This window comes from Halichoerus grypus, chromosome 10 (assembly GCF_964656455.1).
Source record: "Halichoerus grypus chromosome 10, mHalGry1.hap1.1, whole genome shotgun sequence".
NCBI classification, from domain to species: domain Eukaryota; kingdom Metazoa; phylum Chordata; class Mammalia; order Carnivora; family Phocidae; genus Halichoerus; species Halichoerus grypus.
This window is the reverse complement of record NC_135721.1, coordinates 137,475,955-137,495,344: the sequence shown is the minus strand read 5'-3', so window position 1 is coordinate 137,495,344 and position 19,390 is coordinate 137,475,955. Positions and strand designations below refer to the sequence as shown.

The 19,390-nt window shown below is 60.7% G+C and overlaps 2 protein-coding genes across 4 annotated transcripts in view; one reads left to right on the top strand and one right to left on the bottom strand.

Moving 5' to 3' along the window:
- The window catches only part of LAMA5 (laminin subunit alpha 5), a 51,427-nt gene extending 46,308 nt beyond the window's left edge, over positions 1-5,119 (top strand). For both annotated transcript variants that reach the window (XM_078057356.1, XM_036105322.2), the window contains 19 exons: positions 41-177; positions 251-404; positions 539-672; positions 749-911; positions 988-1,122; positions 1,215-1,372; positions 1,463-1,595; positions 1,673-1,816; positions 1,921-2,051; positions 2,156-2,320; positions 2,408-2,546; positions 2,639-2,784; positions 2,853-3,045; positions 3,121-3,285; positions 3,434-3,596; positions 3,701-3,834; positions 3,922-4,015; positions 4,155-4,277; positions 4,460-5,119. In XM_078057356.1, the coding sequence (XP_077913482.1) occupies positions 41-177; positions 251-404; positions 539-672; positions 749-911; positions 988-1,122; positions 1,215-1,372; positions 1,463-1,595; positions 1,673-1,816; positions 1,921-2,051; positions 2,156-2,320; positions 2,408-2,546; positions 2,639-2,784; positions 2,853-3,045; positions 3,121-3,285; positions 3,434-3,596; positions 3,701-3,834; positions 3,922-4,015; positions 4,155-4,277; positions 4,460-4,599 (2,751 nt within the window). In that variant the 3' untranslated portion in view covers positions 4,600-5,119. The remainder of the gene's footprint in view (positions 1-40; positions 178-250; positions 405-538; positions 673-748; positions 912-987; positions 1,123-1,214; positions 1,373-1,462; positions 1,596-1,672; positions 1,817-1,920; positions 2,052-2,155; positions 2,321-2,407; positions 2,547-2,638; positions 2,785-2,852; positions 3,046-3,120; positions 3,286-3,433; positions 3,597-3,700; positions 3,835-3,921; positions 4,016-4,154; positions 4,278-4,459) is intronic.
- A 158-nt stretch (positions 5,120-5,277) lies between these two features.
- On the bottom strand, positions 5,278-11,707 carry ADRM1 (ADRM1 26S proteasome ubiquitin receptor). Of its 2 annotated transcripts, none has more exons than XM_036105378.1 (10): positions 11,554-11,707; positions 10,646-10,859; positions 9,833-9,949; positions 8,098-8,221; positions 7,468-7,554; positions 6,811-6,892; positions 6,352-6,584; positions 5,991-6,148; positions 5,707-5,809; positions 5,278-5,507 (listed from the first exon to the last, which is right to left on the bottom strand). In XM_036105378.1, the coding sequence occupies exons 2-10, from the start codon at positions 10,856-10,858 to the stop codon at positions 5,404-5,406; spliced, it is 1,221 nt and encodes a 406-aa protein (XP_035961271.1). In that variant the 5' UTR covers position 10,859; positions 11,554-11,707; the 3' UTR covers positions 5,278-5,403. The 2 variants fall into 2 exon arrangements, with proteins under 2 accessions (XP_035961271.1, XP_035961272.1); XM_036105379.1 differs by having other exon boundaries at positions 6,463-6,584.
- Between the last annotated feature and the right edge of the window lie 7,683 nt (positions 11,708-19,390).

The following is a 19,390-nucleotide window of genomic DNA, read 5'->3' as shown; positions in this document are numbered from 1 at the left end:
GGGCTGGGTCCCCGTCCCGCTGAGTCTCCCGTCGCCGCAGGCTGTCGGGGACTACATGGGCGTGGCTCTGCGGAACCAGAAGGTGCACTGGGTGTACCGCCTGGGGGAGGCGGGCCTCGCAGCCCTCAGCGTCGACGAAGACATCGGGGAGCAGTTTGCAGCAGTCAGCATTGATAGGTGTGTGGCCCGGCCCCCTGTGCTCCCCCCACCGCCTGGCGGGGTCCACTCCTCACCCCCCCTCTGCCTTCAGGACCCTCCAGTTTGGTCACATGTCTGTCACGGTGGAGAAGCAGATGCTCCATGAGACCAAGGGCGACACAGTGGCCCCCGGGGCCGAGGGGCTGCTCAGTTTGCGGCCTGACGACTTTGTCTTCTATGTGGGGGGCTACCCCAGCCACTTCACGGTGAGCCTGGCCTGGTGGGGGGCGGCCCGGCACTCCTGTCCCAGCAAGTCCTGCTCCATGTCCGCTGCACACTGAGCGCCCTCCCTTGGGTCTGCCTGGGGGCGAGGAGCCCTGACTGTGCCCCCTGCCCACAGCCCCCTGAGCCCCTCCGCTTCCCTGGCTACCTGGGCTGCATCGAGATGGACACGCTCAACGAGGAGGTGCTCAGCGTCTATAACTTCGAGGAGACCTTCCAGGTGGACACAGCCGTGGACAGGCCTTGCGCCCGGTACGTGCAGCCAGGGCCCGGCCCTCATCCCGCTGCGGCCGGCTCTCGGCTGACTCCTGTGGCCTCTGACCTGTAGCTCCAAGTCGACCGGGGACCCGTGGCTCACAGATGGCTCCTACCTGGACGGCTCCGGCTTCGCGCGCATCAGCGTGGAGAGTCAGATCGGCATGACCAAACGCTTCGAGCAGGAGATGCGGCTTGTGTCCTCCAACGGGATCATCTTCTTCATGCGGCACCAGGCACGCGGGCTGCCCGGCCCCAGCGCACGTCGCCCCCTCCGCGCCCGCCGCGTACTGACCCTGCCCCTCCCCCCAGGACCAGTTCCTGTGCCTGGCCGCGCAGAAGGGCAGCCTCCTCCTCCTCTACGACTTTGGCGCAGGCCTGATGCGGGCCAAGCCGCAGCACGAGGACGTGCAGAAGCTGCTGACCATGACCACGGCCAGCAAGGCAGTAAGGCTGGGCTCGGGGGGGCTCGGGGGCTCCGGGAGGACCCGCAGGACCCACGGCGCACCCTGAAGCCCTGGCCCGTGGGCACCCTGCAGATCCAGGTGTTCCTGCTGGGGGGTAACCGCGGCCGTGTGAGCCGCGTGCTGGTGCGCGTGGAGAGGAACAACGTGTTCAGCGTGGACCACAGCAGCTCGCTGGAGCTGGCCGACGCCTACTACCTGGGGGGCGTGCCGCCCGACCAGCTGCCCCCGAGGTGAGCGGGCAGCCGGGGCGCGGCCGGGGCGCGGCCGGGGGGCGGCCGGGGGCTCGAAGGCGGCGGCGGCCTCATGCCCGTCCCCTGCAGCCTGCGGCAGCTCTTCCCCTCCGGAGGCTCGATCCGCGGCTGCGTCAAGGGCATCAAGGCTCAGGGCAAGTACGTGGATCTCAAGAGGCTGAACACGACGGGCATCAGCTCGGGCTGCACTGCCGACCTGCTGGTGAGCCCACCCCCGCCCTGGCCGGCAGCATCCCCTCCAGGCCTGTGCCGCGGGCACTCATGGTCCCCCTCCTGCAGGTGGGACGGGCCATGACTTTCCACGGCGATGGCTACCTGTCCCTGGAGCTCCCTGATGTCCCCCCCGTCTCGGGCCACATCTACTCCGGCTTCGGCTTCCGCAGCACCCAGGACGCGGGTCTGCTCTACCACAAAGCGTTCCTGGTGCGTGCGCCCCCACTCCCAGCAGCGGCCGCGTGGGGCTCCGGGGGCTGGAGGGCGGGAGTCCGGGTCCCGGCCTGGTCCGCTGACCTGGCCACTGTCCCCAGGATGGGCCATACCAGGTGTCCCTGCAGCAGGGCCGTGTGACGCTGCAGCTGCTGAGGACAGAGGTGAAGACCCGAGGGAGCTTTGCCGACGGCGTCCCCCATTATGTGGCTTTCTACAGCAACGACACAGGGTGAGCCTGGCCCACTGGGCCTCTGGCAGCGGTGTCCAGGGGCAGGAAGGCGGCAGCGGTGGGCGGATGGGGCAGGGCGGGGGAAACACTGCTCCTCCCCGCAGGGTCTGGCTCTATGTGGACGACCAGCTTCAGCAGATGAAGCCCCACCAGGGGCCGCCCCCCAGGCCCCAGCCTCAGGAGTCCCAGGATCTCTTCTTAGGAGGTTTGTCCAAGACTGGCGACTACTTCAACTTCAAGGGCTGCATCAGCAATGTATTCGTGATGCGGTGAGCTGCGGGTGGGGGGCGCAGGGGGGCGTGGGGGCCAGTGCCCACCCGCGCCCCCGCCAGTGCTGACCGCACCACCCTCCTCAGGCCCGTGGGGCCGCAGCGTGTATTCGACCTGCAGCAGGACTGGAAGAAAGTCAACGTGAGCTCAGGCTGTGCCCCCACCCCGCACACCCAAACCCCAGGGCAGGCGCCTCGAGGACTGAGGGCCGCAGCCGCGCGGAAGGTGGGGCACCCGGAGGCTGGTGTGCGGGCAGGGGGGGTGGTCGGTCAGAAGGCGGTCCCCATGCATTCCTGCTTCCGATCTGATCCCCTCAGCCCGGCCGACGCAGCCGCCAGCCCCCCCAGGACCCTGCCTGCACACCACCCTGGCCTCCCAGGACCATCCAAGATGCCTACCAGTTTGGGGGCCCCCTGTCCAGTTACCTGGAGTTTGCCCACATCCCGGCACCCCCTGGGAACTGGTAAGGCTGGGCCGGGTGGGGAGGGTGCGGAGGGGCCGCCCAGGCTGACGGCCTTGCTTGGCTTCCAGGTTCCACCTCTCGATGATGGTCCGCCCTCGCACCCCACGAGGACTCCTGCTGCTCGCTGCCCCCCTCACGGCCAGCAGCCCTTCTCTGCTTCTCTTCCTGAGCCACGGACACTTTGTTGCCCAGACAGAGGGCCCTGGGCCCCAGCTCCGCGTCCAGAGCCGCCAGCGTTCACGGGCTGGCCGGTGGCACATGGTGAGAGGAGCTGAGGAGGGGACACGGGCCGGGTCCTGGGAGCTCCCACTCTGACGTGCCCCCTCCTGCCCCCAGGTGTCTGTGCGGTGGGGAAAGACTCGGATCCAGCTGGCGACAGATGGGGTCTGGGCCCAGGACCGGGAGGGGCCCGGCCAGCAGCACCGGGGGGCAGGGAGTCCCCGGCCCCAGACTCTCTTTGTGGGGGGCCTCCCTGCCAGTGGCTTCAGCCCGAGGCTCCCAGTGAGAACCCCTTCCATCTACCCCCCAACCCTAAACCACCTCACTCCACACCCCGCCCCCTGCTCTCACTTCCACCGCCCTCCCCGGCTGAACGGCCCTCCCCAGCCCCGGGACCTTGCCCCACACCAGCCCATCTGTGTCCCCGCAGGTGGCCACCGGCAGGTCTGGCTTCAGTGGCTGTGTGAGGAGACTGAGGCTGGACGGGCGGCCCCTGGGGGCCCCCACACGGGTGATGGGGGTCACGCCGTGCTTCTCAGGCCCCCTGGAGAAGGGCCTGTTCTTCGCAGACAGCGGGGGTGTGGTCACCCTAGGTCTGTGGGGCGTGGGCGTGCCCCTGGCCCAGTGGGGCAGGAGCGGGGCTCCAGAGGAGGGAGCCCGGGCAGCCCTGCCCCTCCTCACAGCCCCCTTCTCACAGACACCGCGGGGGCCGTGCTGTCTCACGCGGCCCTGGAGCTGGAGGTGCGGCCTCGGGCGGCCACCGGCCTCATCTTGCACCTGGGCCGGGTCCAGGCACCGCCCTACCTGCAGCTGCAGCTGCGGGCCGAGCAGGTGAGCCGTGGGAGCGGGCGCTGCAGCCGCAGCGGGGATTGGGGTGCGCAAGGCCCTCCTGACCTCCGCCCACTCCCCCGCCCCCAGGTCCTGCTGCGGGCGGACGATGGTGCGGGGGAGTTCTCCACGTGGGTGATGTGCCCGGCGGCCTTGTGTGACGGCCAGTGGCACCGACTGGCGGGTGAGCTGGCCCCACCCCCATCCCTGCTTTTCTGCTGAGTACAGCACCCAGGAGGGAACAGTGGTGGGCCCCCCAGGCAGGCTGCATGGCAAACAGCCCCTGGCCCCGCCCCCCCGTCACAAGGACCCTGTGCCCACAGTGACCAGAAGCGGGAACGTGCTCCAGCTGGAGGTGGACGCACGGAGCAACCAGACCCTGGGCCCTGCGCTGGTGGCCTCCGTGGCCACTGCCCAAGCACCTCTGCACCTCGGGGGCCTGCCTAGTGAGTGCAGCCTCAGCCTGGGGTGGGAGTTGCTCCTCCGGGACCAGGCATCGGGTCACCCCACTCTCACCCCACCCTCCTGTGATGGGGCAGCCAGGGAGACTGAGGCGTGGCGGGAGGGGGGGCAGTGGGCCGCTGGCCTCTGCTCTGACCTGTCTCCCCATCTTTCCCTGCTCCCCCAGAGCCCACGAACACACAGGCTAGGCCTCTAGCCTACCGCGGCTGCATGAGGAATCTGATGCTGAACGGGTCCCCTGTCACCTGGTCTCGCTCTGTGGGCATCCAGGGGGCAGTGGGGGCCAGCGGCTGCCCAGCCACCTAGCAAGCTGCCCCTACAGCAGCCACGCAGGAGAGCCTTCAGGGGCCCCGGCCTGGCGTCCACAGGAGGGCCGCCCTGGGCAGGCAGGCTCCCACCTCTCAGAGCCTCCAGCCACTGCAATTCAGCCCACTTCACATCAAGTCTATTTATCTGGACTCTAGATTCTAGGGATGATGAATCTTCTTTTTGAAAATGATTTAAGTTATACCGAACATTTTAAACTGGGGTTTTTAATACTGTTTATCTTTCAGCTTCATGATGAGATTTTCCCTCCACCAATTTTTCATAACATGAGAAATCTGCCCTGCTTCTTAAAAATTAAAAAGTAGAGGTGCCTGGGTGGCTCAGTCCTTAGGCGTCTGCCTTCGGCTCAGGTCATGGTCCCAGGGTCCTGGGATCGAGCCCCGCGTCGGGCTCCCTGCTCCACGGGAAGCCTGCTTCTCCCTCTCCCACTTCCCCTGCTTGTGTTCCCTCTCTCGCTGTGTCTATGTCAAATGAATAAACAAAATCTTAAAAAAAAAAAGTAACTTCTGTTTGAGTGTTGACTTCAAATGTGAAAGGAGTAGAGCAGTCGGTCAGAGGCGGATCTAGACCCTGGACATGCCCGTGGGGGGAACCACCTGCCCAGGGGGCTCCCCTCACACCAACTCCCCTCCTGGGCACACAGGAAAACCAGAGGTGGCAGGTAAAAGACAAGACCTTTATTTCTCAGCAAGCTGGAACGGAGGTGAGGGCGTGTACCGCACCACAAGCCCCATCACTGAGGTCGCCAGCCGCAAATCCCGACCCCTTGGGGACACCAGTTAATTAATCTAAGCTCATGTCTTCCTCTTCGTCCTTCTTGTCCTTCCCGTCACCCTCCTGCTCGGATCTGGCACTGTTCTGCATAGCTTTGGCAAATGCTTCCACATCTAAAATGCATTTAAAAACACGAGGCGACCTTTCTAGACCCTGGCCTGGAACTGCTGACCGGAGGGGACAGATAAAAATTTCTAGACAGAGGCCCAGGACCCCCGAGATGCCCCAGCCAGGCCAGCCAGCCCTATGCTGTGCAAACTCTGCCTTCGCCACGCGGGGTGGGGAGGGTGGGGGTGGGGGGCAGGCACTTACCGCCCTTGTTGGCGGCCTCCACGGCCTCTGCAGGCAGGCCAAACTGGCACATGAGGGGACCCAGCTGCCCAGAGGCCAAGGCCGCGCTGAACATGCCCAGGGCCTGCAAAGGAAAGCCAGACACTCCTGAGCACTCACTTGGCAAAGGCCCTGGGGGGCGGGGGGGAGGTGCCTGGGCCAGTCGCAGGTGCAAGGATGCTTGGTGACAGGGAGCCACGTGGAAGGTAAGCCATGTCCCCTGCCACCAAGCACACAGCAGGGGGCACCCAGGCCACAGCATCTACCTGCTGGAACTGGGGCGAGGTCAGCGTGTTCTGGATCTCCTCTGCCGTCTGCGGCAGTGACTCCCCGGAGGGCAGGTAGGGCAGCAGGCGCTCCTGGACGTCCGCGTTGGCAAGGATAGGTGCCATGATCTCGGGCGTCAGAACACTGGCCAGGTCAACTAAGGCGTAAGCACACGGCCATCAGCAGCTGGAGGCCAGCCACAGATGCCCGAGCCATGACCTCACTGGGTGTGGCGAGGGAAGAGGGCAGCGGCTCAGCCCAGGGACATGCTTGGCCCCATGCCTTGGAAAGCCAGCAAGCGAGCAGGCAGGGGGCAGCAGGCACCTTCACCCCCCAGCCTGGAGCCGAGCAGCATGTTACCTTGCTGGCCGCCTCCTGGCCCGGCCGGCACGTTCATAGTAGCTAGAATGCTCTGAAGGTCGCTCAGCTGGATGGGCTGGGTTGGGCTGGCTGCCGTGCTGGTTCCATTACCTGAACTGGGTGCGGGGCTCGGGCTGGTCACCGAGGCAGCTGCTGGAGCAGAGGGGGCTGGGGTGGCTCGGGTAGAAGAGGTGGTGGAGGACGGGGTGACGGCTGCCGACTGGCTCCGGGAGCTGGGAAGAGCGAGGGCAGCAATGGAGCGGCCAGGCACCCTAAAGGCGCCCACCGCAAGTCGTCCTGTGGCAGGGGTCCCTGAACTGCCGGGAATCCGCCTAGACCCCGAAAAGGACCCTCCCCAGGTGTCTTTTCCGTCCTTCCGCATCTCCTATGTCCAGTCTCCTTGAAGGTGGGGAACCCCTGGTGGCACCCAGGCATGGTGGGGCAGAGGACAAGGCTCACCTGGATGAAGAGCTGCTCGCTGGAGGCCCCCCACTCCCCAGTAAGCTGGCCAGGCCTGGCCCGGTCAGGGCCCCCAGCCCACCTGCAAGAAGACATGAGCTCAGACGCCATGCTCTCCGGAAGAGCCCACCTCCCCGCCAGACATCCCGCGCTAACACCAAGGGACAAGCAGGGAGAAGTGGTGACCACAGTGGGCTGGGGTGCCAGAGTAGCGATGGCTCAGACTGTAGTGTTCTGGAAGCTTATTCCGCCAAGTCAGATCGTTTCTGTCTCCCGTTCCACTAACACCACACTTAGGTCCAAGGTAACACGCAGTCCAAACCTGGCAGAGTAGCGAGCGTTTCCCTGCCGCCCAAGAAACACACCGATCCCAGCCCAACAGAAGGCGGCAGCGGGCAGGCCCACCAGAGGGGAACCAGAGCAGAGGGCCCCAGGCAGGAACCAGCTCCCAGGCCAGCTGTGCTCCCCTCGAGTACAGAGCTGGGTCCTCACCACGGACCAGCTCCCAGCTCAAACCACAGAGCACGCGGCCCTTCCCAGGGAAGCTGGCACAGGGAACACACGTTCACAGATGTCACTGAGAGCCAATGAGAAGGAAAAACTCAAATCCCAAAGCAACCGTGACTGAAGGTTGTCCACTCCTAACACAGGGGTTACCCAGTCCTCCGAGGCCAGCAGGTCCGATGAGCTGCATGAGCTGGCTGTGGCTCATGTTCCCCAGCAGGCTCTGCAAGCCGCCCTCGCCTGTAAGACAGAAGGGGTCAGACTTGGGGCTGCCGGGTGCCCGGGTCGACACCCACGGGGCCATGGGGAGGCTGGGGGCCTTGGGCTGAGACAGCACGCACCGTGACCCCTCCCTTTGGCTTTCCCGGCACTGTACAGTAGCGCCAGGAAGGAGCCAACAGGGTGGAGCTCAGACAGCTTTATCACCAGAAGCTGGGCGGAGGCTTGCACTTGGAACTACTAAGAGGCTTCTGCCTTGAAAGCCTCCATTTCTACTTAAAAACCACCAGCCCCGGGGCGCCTGGGTGGCTCAGTGGGTTGAGTGTCTGCCTTCAGCTCAGGTCATGATCTCAGGGTCCTGGGATCGAGCCCCTCGTCGGGCTCACTACTCAGTGGGGAGCCTGCTTCTCCCTCTTCCTCTGTCCCTCCCGCCTGCACATGCTCTCTTTTTTAATTAAAAAATGAAATAAAAACCAAAACCAAAAACAACCAGCCTGCATCATCAGGAATACACATCATTGACATCCACTGACATGCCAACACGTTCTGGAAGGTGACCATTACCACCCAGTGCAGAGAGCTCATGGCCTCCACTCCCGCTTGCCCCCAGCGCTCCAGGCATCGGAGGATTGTTCAGATACTCGTTGACCTTCCGGCAATGCTCCTCGTCCTGGTCTGTCTTGGGCTCCTGTTGGGGGAGGACAGGACCACAGCTGCAACGGAGTGGCCCGCTGCCAGTGACGTGGCTTACAGACGAGAGGGTCGACAGGTGCAGGTACCAGTCCACAGCCACACAGCACCGAGGAGAGAACCCAGCAGGGCCGAAAGGAACAGCAGCCCGTTGAGATCGCTGGTGCTGCGGCAACGTTCGTTTTGAGGGCGGGAACACTAAAGCACCAAGGGCACCCAGTCTGCACCCAGCGACGCCTTCCGAGCCTCCAGAATTTCGTGCTTTCCACAACAGTCTAAAAGCCCCGATGCCTTCCTGTGACCCATGTAACAGTACAAGAACCCTTTTATCACACCACCACCCATGAACCAGCCCCAGCCCGCGGCCCTTCAGGGTTAGTTGGAAACTCAAGAAAGCACCTGGCAGGCACTCGACAGCAGCACCTCGGGGCGTAGGGTGTCACCAGGCAGCACTGTCCCGTCAGTGCCCCCAGAACTACGAGACGAAGCACCCACGACTGAGGAGGCACTGTGGGTCTGCTGGGGGGCCAGGGACAAAGAAGGGGGATAAGACAGAGTTCCCCACCCCCAGGGTGGAGGGCAGCAGGGCAGAGAAGCAAAATCAGGTAAGGTAGGGCTGATGAAAACTTCCCTGGCAAAACCGTGCAGAAACAAGCTCAGGCCCCCCGCCCCTGTCTGTGTTTGCAAATGAAGTTTCGGTGCAACGCGCCGCCCCCGTCCATTTACTCCGTGTCCACGTGCCTCTCACGCTACGTGGGCAGAGGCAAGTGTCCGCAGCACAGCCTGTGCGGCCCCCACAGAGAAACCTCTGCCTTGTTCTAGAACGTGCTAGGGGAAGGGCAGGGGGGTCAACCTCTGGGGAAGGAAAGTGGCAACATCTGTCAGAACTGTAAATGCCCCCGTATACCCACTTCTAACAAGTCTACTTCTCGATTTTAACAGAAACCCCCCCCTTACGGAAAATAGCCTCGGCGTAGTCACTCTTTAACCCACTGCCAGCGACAAAACGGGGACGGAAACAAGCCCAATGGCCGACACGTGGGAGAAGGAGCGACGGCTGCTAAACTCAACGGGATAGTGACTGCAGCTGTGGGCGCCAGAGTGCCCTGGTGCACTGACCCCCAAAGACCCCCAAAGCACGCAACGAGGGAAGGCAGGGCTGAGAAAAGCTTGGGAGAAAACACTCAATTTTTGTAAAAAACACAGCAAGGAGAACACACACAGTCACCCCTGCTTCCGCTCTGGGGTGCTCATGGCAGGGGTGGGGGGCACGCACTGCGAGACAAGCAACCAGAGGCTAGGCACCTGTCAACGCAGCAACACCGGGGCCGAGTCCAGAAACCACGCTTGGTCTGCCAGGAATTCCGATCTTGCACGGGCACCCGGAGCCCAGCCACAAATGTCTGGACTCTGGAAGGGGCCCCTTGCTCCAGTGCCCCCCACCTACCACCCCCACAAGAAGACACACCGGAATTTTTAGGGTCCGTGACAATCACGTTCAGTCAGCATCAGCCGTTTCATGAAAGTGAATTCTACGGTCCAGTGAGCAAGTTTCTAACCTGATTCTATGACAGAGAAACATATATTGAAAACAAAACCTTCTACATACCTGCATCCAAAAGAAGAGCCGTTTGGACCCGGCCTTGAACTTGAGCACATAGACCCTCCCGCTGGGGCACTGCGGCACGCGCTTGAACTCACAGTCGTCAGGAAAGATGATCAAGTCCTTCCAAGAGCCACAGAAGAGGAGAGAGTTAGCTTCACGGAAACACACACTGCCGATCCCACAGCCTCCCAGAGAAACACGCTGGCTCCTACGTCTGCGTGGGGGCGGGAGGAGGGGTACAGGATGCAGACACAATCAAGTCACCAAGGCCCCTCACCAGCAGGGTCTCCACCGGGTGGAGAAGCCAGGGTCAGAGGCACCCCACCAAGGGCATGAGGGCCAGGAGAGGGGCTCGGTCCGCAACAAGGAAGGTGGGCTTGCAGCTTTTCAAGGATTTTTAAGAAAGACATCTTGGGAATGATGCTCCAAAACGAGTTAAAAGGTGGTTCTGCACTGCTCTCAACAAAGAACAAGTGAGTCTGAAGGACAAAGAATGCTAAATAAAGCAGCTGCTCAGAAAGAGCTGGTAACAGGTCAGCATTCACATGCGGCGCACTTCTAGGCATCTACTCTTCAGAGCGTAACGCACAGACCACGAGGAAGGACTCTACAGAATCCTTGAGACTCGGAACACGCGCGAGCAAAGCATAACAGCTGATGTGGGCACCAGAGCAGCGGTGCCCTCGAATCCCAGCAACGCACTCCGAGTGTAAAACAGCTGCTGTGTCCCGAACGCAGCGGCGGCAGCTCCTCGCGCTCCTGTCCCGAGGATGAGGCAGGCTCCCCAAGACCAGACTCAGGGTAACACACACTTACGTCTTCCACGTTCCCAGACGTCCTGTCTTTCCAGCAGAAGTGAATGAGGGAGTCATCCGTCTGCTGAATGTACACGAGCCCTTTCCGTTTATCTGGGGTGACAGTAGTTCCTTTTAACGACATTTTTCCTGCACGAAACTCCACCAAATACTTGTTGGAGGACCCACGGGAGCCTGGCACCAGGCTTGGAAAGAGAGCGCCTGAAGTCGTCATCCTGGAAGAGGGGCCAGCATGCAAACCCGGTCAAAGCAGGGCCGCCCCCCGGCCACCTCCGGGCGGGGAGGAAGGGGGCCCGGGAAGCTGTCCTCGCGGAGCCCGGCCACAGCGCCCGACGGCACCTGAGCCCGCGGAGCCAGGTGCCGGGGCGACGCCGCCGCCGCTTCTCGGGTTTCCCGGAGCATGACACTCACCGCGCCGCTGCGGGTGGCCCGCCCACCCCCCCGCGGCACTCGGGTTTTCTACGGCCTGGGGCCCCCAACAAGTTGACAAACTTGAGCTGGGCGGGAGTGGAGCCGTCAGCCGGCTTCCGCGGGGCCCGCCCCCTAGACCGCAGCGCGGCGGCTGGGCGTCCGGGCAGGGGAGAAGCGCTGCGGGGCAGGGGGGCCGGCTCCGCGGCCGGGGGGCGCGCCGCCCCACGCCGCCCCCACCGATACACCCCGCGTGGGGCCGCACCCCTAGCTCCGGCCCCCGGGCGTCGCGCTGGGCGGTCGGGCCCACACGGCCGCGGCGGGCTCCAGAGCCCGAGGCCCCCCAGAGCCGCCGCCCCGCGCACGGGCCCCCCACCCGGGCTCGCCGGCCGCCCCCCCCAAACACACACCCGGGCCTCCGCGGACCCGACCCCGGCTCAGGCACCCCGACGGCGCAGGCCCCGCCCCCGCAGCCGTCCCCGCCCCCGGCGACCCCCGCACCTGGCCCGCGCCGCGACTCGGCCGAGAGGCGCCGTCCGGGATCGCTCTTCCTCCTCAGCGCCTGCCGGGCCCCGCCGGAAGTCCCCTCTCGCTCCGCCCCCCCCGCCGCTCTCGCCGCCTATTGGGCCGTATTAGGGGCGGGGTCGACGCCGAGCCGCCAGCGATTGGAAGAGACAGCCGTCCATCGGCCCGCCCCGGCCCGCCCCGCGCCCGCGCTCCCTTCCGGCGGAAGCGCGGGAGGGCGGTGCGCGGGCCAGAGCGGCTCCTATTGTTGCTGTGTCATAGGGGCGCGGCGGCGGCCCCTGGCGGCGGCGCCCGGAACAGCGTGGCGGGCGACCACCGAGTGGTGGGCGTTGGAGCCCGCAGCCCCACCGTCGCCGGAGAGCGGGGGCACCTGCGGGGCGGGAGGGGGCGTCTCAGGTTCACGGCTAGGGCGACACGCCAGGTCCCAAGACGTGCGGGAAACAGCCCCCGGGTCAGGGGATCTTAGGACGCTGGGGCTGGGGAGGGCCGACTTCGCGACCTCAGGGGTATGTCACCGAATCACAGCCGTGTACTCCCGCGCGTGGGCGCAGCGCCGGAGACACCGGCCGTGGCCGTCTGGGGGGCGACAGAAGTGCCGTGTTGCCTCCCTGTTCCCCCCCATGACAGTGCTGGCATGGCTGCCCCCCATTCTCCCCGGGGGGTGTCTCCCTACTCCCCCATTCTCCTCTTGGGGTCCCCCTATCCCCCCATTCTGCCCTGGGGGTCTCCCTGCTCCCCCATTCTCCTCTTGGGGTCCCCCATCCCCCCAATTCTGCCCTGGGGGTCTCCCTACTCCCCCATTCTCCTCTTGGGGTCCTCCATCCCCCCATTCTCCCCTGGGGGTCTCTCTACTCCCCCATTCTCCTCTCGGGGTCCCCCTATCCCCCCCATTCTCCCCTGCGGGTCTCCCTACTCCCCCATTCTCCTCTCGGGGTCCCCCTATCCCCCCCATTCTCCCCTGGGGGTCTCTCTACTCCCCCATTCTCCTCTCGGGGTCCCCCTATCCCCCCCATTCTCCCCTGCGGGTCTCCCTACTCCCCCATTCTCCTCTCGGGGTCCCCCTATCCCCCCCATTCTCCCCTGGGGGTCTCTCTACTCCCCCATTCTCCTCTCGGGGTCCCCCATTCCCCCCACTCCCCCCGTGATGACAGCGCCGGCGTCTCCATCTGTGCGGGGAGCTCCCGGAGGCGTGATGCGCATGCTCAGAACGGAGTGGAAGAGGCCGCTGTCCGTCAAGCCGGACTCGCCACTCACAGGACGACCGGACGCCCTCCGCTTCCATCCTGCGCTCGGCGGCGGCGGCGGGCAGTAAGCAAGCGGGGCGCACCCACTCGGAGCCCTGTGCCCTCCCCAGCCCGCACTAGAGACCCCCTCCAAAAGCAAAGCCACCATGTGTGCTGCCTGACGATTTGTCACTTATATGTGGTAACTTTGTTAAGCTTTTTATAAAAAGTATCAAAGTGGAAGGTAGTTTTTGTTTTTAAGATTTATTCACGTTGATACACGTAAGTCTGGTGTGTTCATTTTAACTCCTATATGATGTTCTGTGTAATACCTGAAGTATAACCACTTTTTTTTTAAGATTTATTTGAGAGAGAGAGAGCACGTGAGCAGGGGGAGGGGCAGAGGGAGAGAATCTCTAGCTGACTCCCCACTGAGCAGGGAGCCCGACCCGAGGCTCCATCCCAGGACCCTGAGGTCATGACCTGAGTCAAAATCAAGAGCCAGCCGCCCAGGTGCCCCTGAAGGACAACCACTTCTTTATCCATTGTCTCGTGATCTAAAGACTCACCAATTTTGCTTTGTTTTGGAAAATATAGCTGTTTTTCATTAAAAATGTTGTTTATTTAATAAATAATGAGCTTGTTATTTTTTAATTAGCTAAATACTTTTACTTTTCTTCATTTCATCTCCTAGTATGGTAAATACCAACAGATCAAACCCACACACATGAGCTCCATGGGGGCCTGGATCAATCCTGAAACCCTAGGGTCCCAGAGACCACAGGGGAGAGGGGCACGGCCATGAGCCCATGACAGCGAGACCCCCGCACGCGATGCTCCGGGAAACCAAAGACAACAATGGGAAAGTCCAATCTGGCTGCCTGAACATGGGCCAGCAGGCAGGAAAAGTTAGGAAAAATTAAAAAGCTGCCTCAGGGGCGCCTGGGTGGCTCAGTCGTTAAGCGACTGCCTTCGGCTCAGGTCATGATCCTGGAGTCCCTGGATCGAGTCCCACATCGGGCTCCCTGCTCGGTGGGGAGTCTGCTTCTCCCTCTGACCCTCCCCCTTCTCATGTACTCGCTCTCTCTCATTCTCTCTCTCTCAAATAAATAAATAAAATCTTTAAAAAAAAAAAAAGCTGCCTCAGCAGGAAGGGAAACCAACTTTGCAGACCCCGAAGAGCATGCTTCCCTCCCAGCCCGTGGCCTCGCAGGACCCTCACCCGAGTACTTGCCCTCCTCGAGCCGGAGGCCCGCTTCTGAGGCTGGTTCCACGACAAACGTCCAGGAAGGACAGCGGCCATAGGCAGACAGGTATGGCCGAGGCCCCTGGGTGCACCCGCCCCCCCAGCTGCGGGGCGCCATGGGGGACAAGGCAGCGGGGTGGGCGGCCCAGGGGCTCCTGCACTGGCAGCAGGCAGGGCACAGGGCCTGCGGGTGCAACTCGAAAGGGGGCAGGAGACGTGCCCGGACACGTCACCAGAGGGGTATAGCCAGCAAGAGGCACAGAAGAGAGCCCACGCCATTCTTCATACAAGAAACACAAGTTAAAACACACCGATGAGAAGGGCAGGAGCACGGAGCAGAGAACGTGACAGAACTCAGCGAGGACAGGGCGCCTGGGTGGCTCAGTTGGTTAAGCGACTGCCTTCGGCTCAGGTCATGATCCTGGAGTCCCGGGATCGAGTCCCGCATCGGGCTCCCTGCTCGGCTGGGGGTCTGCTTCTCCCTCTGACCCTCCCCCCTCTCATGTGCTCTCTCTCTTTCTCTCTCTCTCAAATAAATACATTAAAAAAAAATCTTAAAAAAAAAAAAAAAGAACTAAGTGAGGACACAGCGGCCCGCCCCCTGACAACATGGTTTGGCAGGCGGGTTTTTGCGATCGTCTTTCTTTCCTTTTAATGATCCTTTCTTTTTGGGGGCAAATGTAGGTTCAGTCCCAAGGTGAGCAGGAAGTACTGAGAGCCCCCCCATAACCCTCTGCATGCACCTCCTCCCACCATGAGCACCCCCGCCGGAGGGCGCGTGACAGCCCGTGGACCTGCACAGACACGCGGTGTCACCAACGGCCCATCTCCCTGCACGCCGGCTGTGCATTTGGACAAATGTGTGACACACGTACCCAGCATCATAGTGCCGCACTGAGTGGTCTCACTGCCCTGAAGTCCTCTGCCCTCCTCCTGTCCATCTCTCCTTCCTCTCTAACCCCTGTTAACCGCTGACTGCTTCTTTCCTTTTTTTTTTGTGGTAAAATACACAAGACATAAAATTTACCATCTTAACCATTTTTAAGTGAGTCGTTCAATGGCGGTAAATACATTCATGATGTGCAGCATCAGAGTCCCTGTCGCCTTGTGAAACACTAACTCCCCACCCCTCTGTCCCGCCATCCTGCTGCCTCTCATGTTTGGACGACTCTAAGTATGTAATGTAAGGGGAATCCTGCAGTCTTTGTCTTTCTGGGATGGGCTTATCTCACTGAGCGCGACGTCCTCAAGCTTTGTCCACGTGGCAGCAGGTGTCGGGACTCCCCTCCTTGTAGGCGTAGATCACATTGTGCTCATCCGGTCATGCCCAGGTGGACACCTGGGTTGCTCCCGTGATTCAGCAATGGTGAGGGACACTGCATCGACATGAACATGCACATCTCTCTTCAGGACCTTGCTTCCCATTCCTTTGGGCACAGAACCACAGCGGAACTACCGGATCATCTGGTAATGCTGCTGGTAACGTTCTGAGGAACTGCCGTCCTGTTTTCCTCAGCAGCTGCCCCGCTTTAGATTTCCAGCAACAGTGCACGCGGGTTCCAATCCATCCACATTCTCGCCAACACTTGGTGTGTGCTTGTTTTCGACAGTCGTCATCCTCACGGGTGTGAGGTGGGGTCTCACTGTAGCTTTGATTTGCATTTCCCACCTGATTAGTGACGCCGAACATCTTCTCATGGACTCACTGGCCATTTGTGCATCTTCTGTGCAGAAATGTCTATGGGGTCCTTTGCGTATTTTTGGATCAGGTTGTTTTTTGTTTCTTTGGTCTTAGACGTTCTCTGCATATTCTCCATGTCAAACCCTATCAAATGTTCAATTTGTCTGTATCTTCTCCCATTCTGTGGGTTGCGTTTTTACCTGATGATACTGTCTGATGCACAAACGTTAAGTTTTCATTTTGTCCAATATGTCTATGTTTTCTCTTGTCTGTGCCTTCGATGTCCTACCCAAGAAATCACTGCCAAGTCCTATGTCGCTAAGCTTGTGCCCTATGCTTTCTTCTAAAAGTTTTATGGTTGGGGAACCTGGGTGGTTCCTGACCTTCGGCTCAGGTCATGATCCCAGAGTCCTAGGATCGAGCCCCAGGTCAGCTCCCTGCTCAGCGGGGAGCCTGCTTCTCCCTCTCCCGCTCCCCCTACTCGTGCGCTCTCTTGGTCCAAATAATTAAAATCTTTAAAAAAATAAATTCAAAAAATAAAAATTTCGGGACACCTGGGTGGCTCAGTCAATTGAGCGTCTGCCTTCAGCTTGGGTCATGATCCCGGGGTCCTGGGATCGAGTCCCACATCGGGCTCCTTGCTTCGTGGGGAGCCTGCTTCTCCCCCTGCCTGCCACTCCCCCTGCTTGTGCTCTGTTTCTCTCTCTCTGACAAATAAAATCTTAAAAAAAATAAATAAATAAAAATTTTGTTTTGGGGTGTGACATTTAGGTCTTTGACCCACGTTGAGTTACTTTTGTAGAAGGTGTGAGGTAGGGGTCCGGTTCTCCCAGCACTGTTTGTTGAAAAGACTATTCTTTGCCCCTTGAATGGTCTTGACATCCTTGTCATCTGATCGTATATGTTGATGGTGGCTATGAGACGGTATGAATTTTGTCAAGTGCACACGGGGTGAGCTTCACTATAAATAAGGGTTAAATCCCACTTCCTCCATTTACCTGCTGTGAAACCAAGGGCAAGCCCACGTTCCTGCACCCTCTTTCCCCCTCCACTAGTGGGACTGGGTGGTAATTGTGGGGATTAAGCTCCCAAGACAGCAGGTCCTGGCTCTGGCAGTGCTGAGTGCTTGGTGATCCCTGTCATCAGACACGGCAGCCCGTGGGGTAGCCCCTCTTCTATGCAGCTGGGCATCCCGAGGCCGTTACCATCTTGTGGGCCGTCTGTCCCTCTGACCAGAGCCACCATGGCTATTCAGAGGACTGTCTCCACTCAGCTCATCCGCCCAGAAAGCATGTGGATGCTGGGTGCCTAGGACAGTGGCCAGGCAACAAGGACCCTCAGGTCAGACTAACACTGTGTTCTGGGCATTTCGTTGCTTTCAGCAATAGGCTCCGATTCCCAGGAGAGAAGAGAGATGGTCACTCAGAGCTCCCCATTGCTCAGAGAACACAGACCCCTTCACCCATCCAGTGGCCCGCCCAGTGGTGTCACAAGTGCCCCTGAATCCCCTGTCCACCATGACAAGCAATTTTCTGGAACAATCCATTTGCTGGGCCAACCCTACAGAACACACAGTCCAAAACATCTGACATCGGTGCACGGGGACTCGTCTGTAGCCCATCTGCAGCCCTTTCCAGAGAGGCCAGAACAGCTGAGACAGTGAAAAATTGTTCAGTGCAAACAAATGTCAGCTACGACCCATTTTCAAAGAAATTTGGTTTTGGAGCTAGGGTTTAACATTTACCTTCGCAGATCCGCACCAGCCTCCCCCCAGACAGTCTAAGAGTGGTTGGTTCTCTGTGTACAGATCGGTGCTGCCAGTTATTACATATTATAAAAACAAGTGCATCTCACTAGCTCGTATTCTTGCCTGACATTTTCATGCTACACTGATAGGATCAACAGTGTTGAAGGCCGGCCACGCACACACTTGGCTGGAAGCAATCTGGTTCTCAAAGAGACAAGGAGCCGTACAACCACTGGGCTGACTGTCCACTAAACTCCCAGCAAGAGACGCCAAACATGCTGTTTTCACTTTGCAAAACCCGCACACGGAGAATGCAGAAGCCAGTGAAGCCCAAAGTAATTCGCCCTATCAGGGACCCCAATCTTTGCACCCACTGCGGACCCAAGAAAGTCCTTTGGAAGATGTTTGAAAGTCTGGACATTGAGATGAGAGAAACGGGACAGGGGGAGCTCTGTACTGACTGAACTTTGCCCCGGGCCCGCCTGTCCCCCGCAGCTCTTCACGGCCCCTGCCCTTCCTGTTGGAATGCAAGGAGAAGTGTTACTGGTGCTTCTGAGCTCGAAGTTTCCCAGCGCCGCCATGCTTCTCACAGATACTGGGGACTGGTAAAGCCAGTCAGTCACCATCTCTCTTGGGGAGCACTTTTTCTCAAAGAGCCAGTGTCCTGAGAAGCAGCTTCTGGCCGGGGCTGCCCAGAGGGCTGGCTGGATCTTGGGGAGACTCCCGGGGTTTCTTCTGTCCTGCTCGGATTTCCTGATCCTGTGTTCTGACAAGGACCCCACAAGCAGGCGGCGTGTCCTCTGCATTCACCGTAAACGCCTCCCCAGTGGGTCACTCCGCGCTCCGTCGGACACGAGGCTAGGCATGGGCCCTGGGCCTGCCCGGGGCTCCCAGAGGCCGCCAGGGCTGCGCCCGATACCTCTCCAAGTGCCGGCCCGCTGGGTCAGACATGGGTCCCCTACACCAGATCACGCGTCTGGCAGGTCTGTGGGCTGACCCTCCCACAAGCACGGGCAACATGAGCTTTGCGGGTGGGGTCGGAAGGGGATGCGGTGGCCTAGAAAGCCCTCAGAGCTGCTCCTCAGAGGCACCCTGCCGGCGGCCTCTCCAGCTTCCACCTCGTTGTGGAGGACTTCGCCGACCTTCCCAGGCGGCCGCTACCCTCCCAGAGTGCCGTGTCTATGAGGAAAAGCCCTTTGCACCGTCGTGTTTCACGTCCGCCCGTGCGGAGACAAGAGTGCTCTGGCGGCTTCTGGCTTCCGTGGCAGCCTGGCGTGGCAAAATGCGGTGATGTCCCTGAGGGACCAGAGCCTGCTTCTCCACTGCCCGCTCCCGAGCATAAGCCACACCCTGGCCGGTGCTGTGAGGTCCTGGGCCGGGCCACTCCGGGACAGACTTGTGCCAGCCCCGTGACCCAGACAGGACTGTCCCCAACACGAGGCGGCCTGTGAAATCTGGTCAGCGCCAGGGGGCCCCATGACATTAGTTGATACCATACACAAGACAGACTCCAAGACAGCGTCTGTCTGTCCATGGCGAGATCTCCAGTGGCTCTTGATAAATGCACAGAGTCCAGGGACATGTAACTGAACCCTAACTTCAAAAGGAAATAAAACCAAAATACCAAGTTCTTTGGGGAAAGCATGCTCTACTTTTCATTCTCCACGGATGTTCTAAGCTACAAAAGGACTCTAAAAAGCTCCTGGGCCCTTATGCCAAAGCCACAAGGACATCACGTGGCCGAGAAGGCCATCACATTCCACACAGGCCAAATGCACCGGTAGCAGGTGCTTGTTTTTTAAAATGCATTTTCTACCGAAAACCTCTTTATTACAGACCAACATCTGACGTCCGAGATTATCAAGGGGAACAAAATAGAGGCAGTAACTTTACGTGTCAGCATCTGCAGAAATGGC

Bases quoted from the DNA above. Each gene is read 5' to 3' on its own strand.
- ADRM1 (XM_036105378.1), bottom strand. From the start codon at position 10,858: ATGACGACTTCAGGCGCTCTCTTTCCAAGCCTGGTGCCAGGCTCCCGT. The intron at 9,950-10,645 runs GTAAGTGTGTGT...GGCTCTTGGAAG, and splicing joins CGTCTGGGAACGTGGAAGAC to GACTTGATCATCTTTCCTGA. The intron at 6,893-7,467 runs GTAACCCCTGTG...GTCTTCTTGCAG, and splicing joins TGCTGGCCTCGGAGGACTGG to GTGGGCTGGGGGCCCTGACC.